At 48.2% G+C, this 10,951-nt stretch overlaps 1 protein-coding gene across 1 annotated transcript; it reads left to right on the top strand.

The window, feature by feature from the left end:
- Positions 1 to 4,536: 4,536 nt before the first annotated feature.
- On the top strand, positions 4,537 to 5,391 carry M430DRAFT_16107 (hypothetical protein; the record flags this gene model as incomplete). The annotated part of the gene is made up of 2 exons (XM_024863393.1): positions 4,537 to 4,728; positions 5,095 to 5,391. 2 exons carry the CDS (start codon positions 4,537 to 4,539, stop codon positions 5,389 to 5,391), a joined length of 489 nt encoding a protein of 162 aa, XP_024723985.1.
- Positions 5,392 to 10,951: the final 5,560 nt, after the last annotated feature.

The raw sequence follows: 10,951 nt of genomic DNA, 5'->3' as shown, positions 1-10,951 counted from the left end.
TAGTTTAATACCTAGCTTACCTTGTTAAAGAGTAGCTAGTAGTACTGTAATATAATAGCTAGGCGCGTCTAACTATAGATATACCCTTATATTATCGACCTTATAAAGTATAAGCGTCTCCTCTTCTCTATCTAGAAAGGCTCTTTTAGTAATAGATCTACTATAGCGTAAGAGCTTGACTCCTAATAGAAGGTTAATAAGAAAGGTTAGAATAAATAGAACTCCCTCTAGCCGTAGTTTGCGATACTAATTACCCTTTACCTTAGCCTTTAGAATAATATTACTATAACCCTTTAGTTAGATTAACCTAGCGCCTATTAGAACAGGCTATAACTACTTAGTTACCTTAAAACTATAGTAGATCGACTTATCGTTACATATATAGTAAGTTGCCCTTATATTAAGGCACTAATTCCCCTTCTAGAACTCCTTTTAAGTAGCTAACCTAAGCGCTACCTTTAACGCCCTTAGGCCTAGCGCGCTGTTAATCTACGGCTACTAATTACCTACTATATAGAGTAATATAGCGCCTTATAAAGACTCCTTTTAGTCCTTTCTTTTTAGACGCTTTTCTAGGAACGTAGTCTAATAGTCGTCTTTATCCTTTATAACATAAAGCTTACTATAGTAGTAGTACTACTTTCTCTTAAGCTTCTTCTTATCCTTATCCTTGCCCTTACCCTTCTTTTTATCCTTATTATCCGGCTTACTACTATATAGTAATACTAATAATAGTACTAATCTACTATCTTTTGCCTAAGCTTTGTCTCTAATCTCTATAATTAACGTGTTAAGTAATAAGGTACTCTTTTCGCCGCTCTTCTACAGGTTTTAAAGGGATTAGTGTCTCTTAGCCTATTAAGGGAAGGCTTTTGTAAGTTAATTAATAAAGATAATAGCGTACAGGTAGTCGCTCTTAGGCACTACATCTAGTTAAGTAGCTCGTTTAAGTCGAGTTATAAAGGCGTCGATAAACTTCTCTACATTATTATAATCCTTATACCTAAGTAGCTAGAACTTATCTGCCGCTTAGTACTATTAAGTAAACCTTTTGCCCTTATAGTAATTAGCTAGCTTAGTCTATATAGCCTCTACTAAGTCTACTTTCGCTATAAGATTAAGTATAAGAACTAACGAGATGTTCTCTTTAATAACCCGGCGCGTTACTACGTTACTAGCTCTCTATTTGTTATATTAGTCCTACTCCTCTTTTGTAGCCTTAGTATCACTATATTTAACAGCCTTTAGTATAGGGTAGTTCTTAGATATATATCTATCGAGTCTATTAGCTTCTAATATATCGAACACATCTAACTTCTAAGTATAGTAGTTACTCTCGCCCTATAGCCTCTTACTACTTACAAGTACGGTTAATAAGTTAGACATTATAATTAGTCTAAGGGTTCTATAGATATTGCTGTTATCTCCTTCTCTTAACTCTATAATCTAGTCTAGAGCTCTAGTTTAATCTTTGACCGGCGCGCTATAATTAAAAACAGGCCTTACCGCGACGAATCTTACGATTAATAGATAGATCGAATCCGAATTTAGTAATAGAGGAGATCGAATAGTATTACTACTATATTATACAGGATATTCGATCTATCGTCGTATCGCAAGAACTAATAAATTAAATTGACTAAGTAAAGTAATCATATAGAGTGCCTGTATAGCAATAGTAAACAACTAACTTTTTGGCGGGTTGCTAACCCCGATTAGGTTAGACTAGGGCCTCCGGAGCATCCTAGTCCCGTGACTGCTAACCCCACGTGATAAGGCCAGTGGTTTCTTGCAACAGAGGGTGTATTATCCTACATATATGCGTGTACATAAAAAGGTGTGGCTAGTTCTGACCTAGTCCACATGACTGACGTCATGTAATAACATGTGATGCCCTACATATATACAGCTTCACATGACTCAGTTCAGCACAGACGGCGGTCAAGGAACGAATAGAGGAGGATTCGTGTTCTCGGGTTTCGTTCCTTCGAGTCCGGATGGAGACAGCCGTGTCGTACTGTACCTATGTGCTGTACGAGTTGGCTCGGAGAGCTGTGCTGGGCAGCCTGGGCTGGTAGTTGAGAGGGGATTGGAGGTTGGGAAAAAAAGAAAAGGGATGGGAAGAGAGCATGCCGTCCTGGAAAAGAAGCCCAGCAGTCCAGAGAAAAGATCATGAATCAGAAAGCCCCGCATAGCCGACGCATCTGACTCGGCGACAGAAAACAGTTCTCTTCTAAGTTCTTTCTCTCGTAGGGCAGCCCCACCAACAGCGGCACAGCCGTTCCTCTCTAGCCAGCCAGAGCCGCCTTGCCTCCATTATTCTCCCCCATCATCCTCGCCCTGAACAATTGACTGACTCGGACCTCTCTTTTGCGACGTGCAACAAAATCCTTTCGTGCGCGGCGCAGGCGGGGGACACGTTCATCTCGCAAGGGTAGGCGGAGGTGAGGCTCTGCGTTGTTCACTACTTGTTGGTGATGCTCCCGCGGGGATATATCCCCTTTCATCTTCCTTGGGAAACACGCTCCGTGGCGGGCCCCTGCCAGACTCCCCTGCGCTGACTCGAGACATTTTTTGCGATGTGCAACAAAAATGAAAGCAGCTTCATCATTCAGAGAGCCTTGTGCGCCGTCAATGGCTATCTCGCATTCTTGATCCCTGGCAATGATTCTTGTGCTGGCCCGGAGGCAGGGTGTGGGATAGGCGTGGTAGCGAGGACAGCGAACTCCCTATGCCTCCCCCCCCCGGGCTTCTGACTCGAGACATTTTTTGCGACGTGCAACAAAAATGAAAGCTTCTCTATCATTCACAAGGCCTTGTGCTCCGTGAATGAATGGCTGGCTATCTTACATTCTTGATCCCTAGTAATGATCTTGTGCTGGCCCGGAAGCAGTGGGATAGGCGTAGCGAGGACAGCGCAAACCAACTCTCCCATATCTTCCCCGGCTTCTGACTCGAGACACTTTTTGCGACGTGCAACAAAAATAAAAGCGTTTCTATCATTCACAAAGCCTTGTGCTTCGTGAATGGCTATCTTACATGATCTTGTGCTGGCCCGGAAGCAGGGTGTGGGATAGGCGTAGCAAGGACAACGCAAGCCAACTCTCCCATGTCTTCCCCCCGGCCTCTGACTCGAGACATTTTTTGCGACGTGCAACAAAAATTGCCCAAAGACCTTGGAAGCCTTGCAAAGAACTAACTAGAGCTGGAATGTTGATACTAAGCAGTCCTCCGTCGTCGTTCTCTCCTCGCCATGTTCAGGGTCCAGGGGCGAGCGGGAGCGCAGACGAGGATATAGGTATGTTTTTGGTATGCGCGCCGAAGCAGTTCCCTGTCTCTGACTCGAGACATTTTTTGCGACGTGCAACAAAAGATGAAAAGGACCCAGCAGACGTGAAGGGATTGGCACATTCCTCTCGGGATCTAGGATTGCTCCCTTGCGAGTAGTAGTAGTAGTAGTGGTGGTTCGGTGGGTTGGCCTAACATAAGGGATCCAGGGGAGGTCGGACGATAGCCGAGTTGATGTGCTGGAGCCGGAGCCGAGTGAGTAGTGAGTGGGTTTGGACGGGCGGCTGCTTGGATCCTCCCTGCTTCTGACCCGAGACATCTTTTGCGATGTGCAACAAAACGAGGTGAGTCCCTAGAGAGTTGTCGTCTCCCTTGCTAGTTGTGGTCTTGGTTCTGTGGTGAGAGGACATGGCTAACGGGGGTTGAGTTGAACGAGGTGTTCGCGGCGGATGGAGACAGCCATTTCGCGAGGTTCCCACAGCTGAGACATTTTAGGGCGAACAAGTGCGAACTCTGAACTTAGGTGGGAAAAACTGCATATTCCGCACAATATCCTCCATACATACAATGTTCATTGCACAGGATGAATGGGAAAGAAAGCGTGCTGTGTCAGTTCTCTTGGAGAAGCTTTCCAGCTTTGATATCTATCCTGTTCAAACCTCTCTTCAGTCCAGCCCCAAGCCCCAAACCCCTTATTGAAAATCTTTCACAATCCACACTTTACGCATTTCTGCTTTTATCATGATTTACATATCAAGGAATATGTTATGTTCCATAAAAGTTATATGGCATTTGCTGCCTATTGCCACGAGTGTGGGGGCACACTAGCGGTTTAGGAGGACAGATTCCAGCAAATGCATCATAGGTAAGCTTCGATGCTGCGTCCAAAAACCAGCATTCATCTATCTATCAACTTTTCTACGAAATACAATTCTACATACTAGGTGCCGATGCCAAGAAGAACTACGGTCCTCTCTTTTCTTGAATTTGCTACCATTTTATGCCTTGCGATAATATCCCGTCAGAAATGACATTTTCGAGATTCTTGCTGATGAGCAAGGTCGCATTAATATCATATGTTTCATTCACGGATCAAGGGTCTTCTCTAATGGGATTTTCAGCGAAGGACCAGGCTGTCAGTTACCCCAAAATCGCTGCTTATGATGTGCGGTAAGTCTATATATCTTCTGTGCCTACGTGGATAAGTCATTGCTATATGATGTCGATCATGTCCTAGAGAAGGATGCCATGCCCTTCATCAAAGTACAGATCAAGAGAGCGGACAAGTACTCCGCTCTGGAGGAAACCTCGACCAAGGTACTGGAGAAGTTGGAGGCCATGGCTGAGGTTCACCTGAACCGAACAGTCAAATATGCTGTCCTCACTGTTCCCTCGCACTTCAACGATACACAGAAACATGCGACAAAGGATGCTGCTATGGTAACAGGATTGAATGTACTTCTCTCGTCAACGAGCCAACAGCTGCCGGCATAGGCTATGTTATAGAAGTGTCGAGACGCGACAAGGCTCTTCGCGAGTGCGAAGAGATGATTTTAGAAACATCCTTCTCGATCACGTTATCGCTCAATTCAATAATGAGAACAATACCGATACCACCAAGGACGTCAAGATTATAAAGGGATTAAGATCCGGAGTTGAGAAAACAGAACAGGCAGTATTGAATAAACCATCAGCCAAAATCGAAGTCCAAATTAGTCGCAACCCCATCGCTTTTTTACGACGACGATCACACAGACAACCCTTCACTTAGTCAAGTACCTCCTTGAGAATGCTAAAATGGAACAGAGGGAAATCAACGGTATCATAATCACCGGCAATCCCACACACATCGCAAGAGTTCAACCCCATCTCGAAGCCTATCTCGAAGCCTATCTCGAAGCCTATCTCGAAGCCTATCTCGAAGCCTATCTTGAAGCCTATCTCGAAGGCAAGAAAGAAAGCCCTCTCTCGCCCCCCAACGTTCTCAGTCCCGGCCAAGAAGCTATCATCCGCGGGGCTGCTATATATGGCCACTTAACTATCTATCATCCGATAACGTTCGATGGTGCGTCACAGCTCAGCTCCAAGGCACCACGCCACTAGGCCACGGATGGATGTGCCACGAAATACGATAATTTCGATCATTCGTAGAACGCGAGCATACCGTATTCTCCACTACTAGGATAATCAATCCGGAAAAAGTGATGATCAATCAAGATCCTACCTAGGGGAGAGAGCGATGGCGGGTAGCCTTAAGAATCGATCACTCGGCACCCTTGATCAAGCTCACGGGACTTTCCTTTCCTCGTAAGCCGAGAGTGCGTACTGGGGATCGAGGTGGTGTTTGAATTAGGTCCACCTGGGATCTTGACGGTTGGGTTTATCTCAAATCGTGAAATTCGTTCACTAGCTCTTCATCATGACTAGGTAGTAGACTGCTCGCCTCGATGCTAATCGCATCAACCCCCCCCCCCCCCCCACCCCACAAAAAAACTTATCCCGATACAAAGCCCCCTTTAAGAACAAGTATTCCTACTTTCCTCCTCCCTCGCAGATAGGGAAGAACGTACCTACCTAAGGTTCGGGATCATGGACAAATAAATGAGATAATATATATATATATATATTCCTTGGATATAGCATTCAGCAATGTCGGTCGCACCAGTTGTCGAGTTTCGGTAATGAACTGGCATGGCACGCCTACTCTGTGCGTTCACGGCTAATTTTGCAAGATGTGAAGACAGATGTTCGAACTCCTTCCCTAAACTCAGAAACTCCTCCTGTCAGTAACATAAAATAACATACCTTTCCCGCCCCATCCCCCCGCTCCTCTCCTCTCTTCCCCTCTCTCCTCTCCTCTCCACCGTTCATTCATTTCACACCGCAATTCCCATCGAGTCAGTCAATCAGCAACAACCCCGCCTCGCGAGTCTGCATCCGCATCTCCTCCTTATATTTTCTTATTCCCGGCTTCGCGGCGTGTAACGAGTCAGGGAGAAGGATTTCTTTGCGGAGGAGAGGGAAAAAAGGGGGGAAGGGTTAGGCGGTGGATTGATTGATTGGGGGAGGAAGGGAAGGGAGGAAGGGAGGGAGGGAGGGTCGGGCCGTCGCTGGTTGGAAACTTGGGCTTGTTAGGTATGCAGGGAGGTAGGTTAGGGAGGGTAAACCTTATGCAATATGCATGTGCTAGGTATAACTAGGTAAGGTAGGGAAGGGAAGGGAAGGGTGTTTATGAAATAAACATCGTAGGGAGGATCTCTAGGTAAGGTAGGGTAGATAGAAGACTTGATTGAATATATTGTTGCACGTCGTTGAAAAGTGGTCGAGTCAGTATAATACTGTAAAAGATGGATGGATAAGGTATGTGAAGAGCGAGGAGGAGGATCCGGGAAGGCGCCCAGGACAGCCAGCCAAGCCTCGGTTCAATTCAGTTCAGTTCTCGTCGAGCGAGCGCGCGCACCACGATAAACAACTTCCCACCTTACTTACCTTATACAAGACTTCTCCACGCAAGAGAAGAAAGAAGAAGAATCATCAAACACTTTGTTGCACATCGCAAAATCCACCACCGAGTCAGAATCTCCTCGTGATATGTCGACCGCGTCGGAGTCGCCTACTCGAACAGGACTGGGAGGCGACGCGGATGACGAGAAAAGCCTGGATCACATCTTTTTGTTGCACGTCGCAAAAACCAGGGTCGAGTCAAGCATAATGAAGCGATGATGAATGATGGGAAACGGAAAACGGTTCCCGCGCGCTGGGCGGGGGGGGCAAGGGTCTGTCTGTCTGGTGGGGTGGAGTGGTGGAGTGGAGTGGAGTGCGGTGCTGGTATTGTATTGTAGCCGCCCATGGGGTTACTACCTTACCTACCTACTTACTCGATAGGCCTCGAGTAATAACATTGTGTTCATTACACGCCGCGAAAAGAGAATACGATTCCGTACAAAATCCCTTGTAAGAATGCCAGTCTTCCTACCCAAGGGCCAGCGAGGCGCCTGGGACCCGGCGGCACATGATCTTATTGCCGGAGACTTCTCGCGGCGAATGTAGTAATTATCTATGATGAACGCGCCGTGATTCACGAGCCGGTTCTAGAGCAGGAGACAGAAATTCCGTTGCACGTCGCAAAAAAGGAACTCGAGTCAGAAACCCCAGAGGACAGATGACGCCGGCTCGGGGACGCCGAGGGGCAAGGTCGCCGCTCGATGCCTTGGCCACTTTTTCTCTCTTTACTTCTTTCCGGGACGAGTAAGGAAACTTCCTATCGTGAGAACGCCGTGATGTCAGAACTAACTGGAGAAATTCTTGTTGCACGTCGCAAAATCGGGTCTCGAGTCAGCCATACAAAAGAACATCTGCGAACCTCTGAAGCCGGCTCGGGGTCGCTACTCGAACCGGACGAGGGGCCGCGAAATGTGGGAGCCGCCACGCCGAGCGACATGACTTGTACAAAGTTATCTCCGCCACAACAGCCGGATCCCGACATCACATCTGAATAAGGTACCTATGTAAACATCCGTCATCGTTTTTTTTGTTGCACATCGTAAAAAAGGGTCCGAGTCAGGACTCAAGACTCAGAAGCAGGCTTGCGGAGGGCGGCTTAATGGAGATGAGGGGCCGTGAGGGTTCTCTTCCGTAGCTAGTCGCGTGCGGGAGAGCGACACGGCTTTTGCATCACGGATTACCTACCTTGCCTGTTTCTACGAGAAAGGGCTTGAATCGCTTTGTTGCACGTCGGAGAGCCTGGGGACGAGTCAAGTATTTTGTAGGAGATGGAATGATATAGTGTAGAGCTGTTGTATAAGATCCTAACTCTGGGTATTGTGCAAAATGGAAAGGCGGAGAGATGACAGGTACGGGGTCCATGTAGTTCCCGCTGTCGATATCTGAAAAGCGCACCATCACAGTATGTCCCGTCCTCAAGGCAAGTATAACGTATAAGGTAGCCTACAGAATAAAGATTGAACTTTGTTGCACATCGCAAAACTGAGGCCGAGTCAGCGAACAAGATCCAACTCGGGTGGCGCATCTTGAACAGGAACAGACGCCGCGAGGCCCAGACAGCCGCTCTATCCCGCAAGACACAACAGACTCGGTACATGCGGCTTAAAGAGACTGTTCCTTTGACCTTTGCACTTTGTTGCACGTCGTAAATCCAGGGGTCTGACTCGGAACGTTGAACGTTGGGGGATCGTCCGAGGAGCCGCTTCGGGGGATTTCCTTGATAGGAAGAGGGCGAGCCGCCACTGGGTTCGTGAACTCGAGACGCTGTGATTTAGGATAGGATACCGAGGATAGGATTGGATTCTAGAGCAGGAGATGAATCTTTGTTGCACGTCGCAAAAAAGAGCCCGAGTCAAGCACTCTCGTAAAGATATGATTCTGGCTCGGGGCTCGTTCTTGAATGAGGAGAGGGGCCGTGAATCCACAGCACATCGCCACGGCCCAGGACTTCTATCACAATATTAACACGGGTTGTTTTACAAATTCAACAGCCTTAGCCTCTACTGTAAAGACCCTGAACCTGAACACAACTTTTGTTGCACATCGCAAAACCGCGGGCCGAGTCAAGCACTCACAGTATCAAGATTGCAGCCCGGAGCTCGTTCTTGAACCAGAAGGGGGGCCGTGAATACACCCGCGCGGCCACGGCCCACGAGTTCTATAGCACCTATTAACAGTATAAAGACCTTGAGCACAACTTTTGTTGCACATCGCAAAACCCAGGGTCGAGTCAAGCACTCCTCCACCTCCCAAGATGATCCCAGAAGAGTCCCAAAATTCAAGATTCCATCTCGGCTGCGCTCCTCGAAAGGGACGAGACCCGGGCCCACCGCCCACAAGGCATCCCGAGCGAGCAGCCTAGGCACCTACGGAGGACTAACAAATGGGTACACAGAGGTAAGAAGGGCGTGAAAACAACTTTGTTGCACATCGCAAAAAACCAGGGTCCGAGTCAAGCAAGCAGGGCCTTCGGTATCCCTGCTCGATCAGGAAGCGCCGGGCCGCCGTCGGCACGAGCGAAAAGAGACGAGTCGATGCTTCCGCGTCCGCCAGGGCCCCCAGACCAGCCAGCCTTGTCGGAACCAGGGTCTGGGAATTTCGTCTACAAAGTACAGGAACGTTACGGGTGGGGATGGGTAGGAAGAATAAAGGAAATGCTCTTTTTGTTGCACGTCGTGAATTCAGCACCGAGTCAGGTTGTGAGAGAGATGGTGGGGGAGTGCCGGAGGGATGGATCATGGGTGAGAGGTGAAGGGACTTGTGTACGGTATGTCTAGAGTACCTTACCTACAGGTACCTATGGTTGATATCTTACCTTTGCAGAAACCTACAGTAGAATCGTGCTCCAAGAACTACATGCCTTACGTGCAGAACAAGATGTAACAGCATAACAATATAAACCCTTTGATTTCTTCACTCTCAAATCTCCCATTCCCTCCACACACGCGCCCCCTCTCTCTCAGTCCCTTCCCAGCTCAGGGTCCACGACAGACAGACAGACAGACAGCACCCTCGGCCATCATAGACATATGAGATCATTGGATTATTGCACCCCTTACGTATATCCACGAGCCTCCTCTCCCATGTAATCCTCCCAGGACCACCACATCTTTTGTTGCACATCGCAAAAATAGGTTTCAGTTCTTCGTTCCCAGATACCCAACCGCGCACTCGGGGCACTGCTGGATCAGGAAGAGGGGCCGCGAGGGCGGGTCGGCCAGCCATCGGGCGGGAGATCACGTGCCTGTTACATGTGTTTCCGTGTCTCCGTACAAGATGAACAACCAGTTAGTTACCTACTCCCTTGCCCAAGGTACCTAAGATACATCCAATTAAAAGAGATCAATCAACGAATTCATCCGTCTTTGTTGCACATCGCAACCCGCAGCACCGAGTCAAGCAAACCCTCCTCTTCAACCCCCAACATCTCGAAGACCCCGGGGCGCAGCTCTCAATCAGGAAGCGGGGCCGTAGGGCTGTGGAGTTCGAACTGTCGAACACACAAGAGAACAGTTTTTTGTTGCACGTCGCAAAAACAAGGGTTCGAGTCAGCACGTTGAACCGTTTCTCGCCGGCGCTGCTTGAAGGGGGGAAGGGCGGGCTTAGTTAGGGTCGTAGGGCGGGGTGGGGCTGAGCGAGAGAAAGAGTCTAGAGAGAGAGGGCGGAGTGGAGTGGAGTGGAGTGGAGTGGAATGAAGTGGAGTGGAGTGGAGGGGCGGAGGGTAGATACTTCCTTCCGATGTGAGACCTTTCTTTGAGAGTAAGACTTTCTTTGCCCTTGCCGCAGCACAACCATCTCATTTCCGCTTTTTCATATCATCATTTCCGGAATTCAAGATCTATGCAACAACAAGGGAAAACAGTAAATTCATTCATATATTCCTTTTTGCGCACCGGCTCGAGTCAAGAAAAGAAGACGTCCCACGGTCCCGGGCATCAACGACTCGGTGCAAAAGCAGCTCATGATTCGTCCTGCTTAGACGAACGCCCCCGGGCAGGGGTCCTGTAGGGCGAGCTGCCTTGCTCCTGTACACTAAAGCATATACCTTACCTTACCTTACCTTACGCATTCTCCGTAAATCCCTTCTCCTTCCCCCCCCCTCACAGATCGAGAAGAGCGGTATCGCGTGTATATCCTTCCGTGACTCTCGCAATTTAAT

The sequence above is a fragment of the Amorphotheca resinae genome (genome assembly GCF_003019875.1).
Source record: "Amorphotheca resinae ATCC 22711 unplaced genomic scaffold M430scaffold_2, whole genome shotgun sequence".
In the NCBI taxonomy this organism is placed as follows: Eukaryota; Fungi; Ascomycota; class Leotiomycetes; order Helotiales; family Amorphothecaceae; genus Amorphotheca; species Amorphotheca resinae.
Note: the sequence above shows the minus strand (reverse complement) of the source record. Positions and strands in the feature narration are given on the sequence as shown.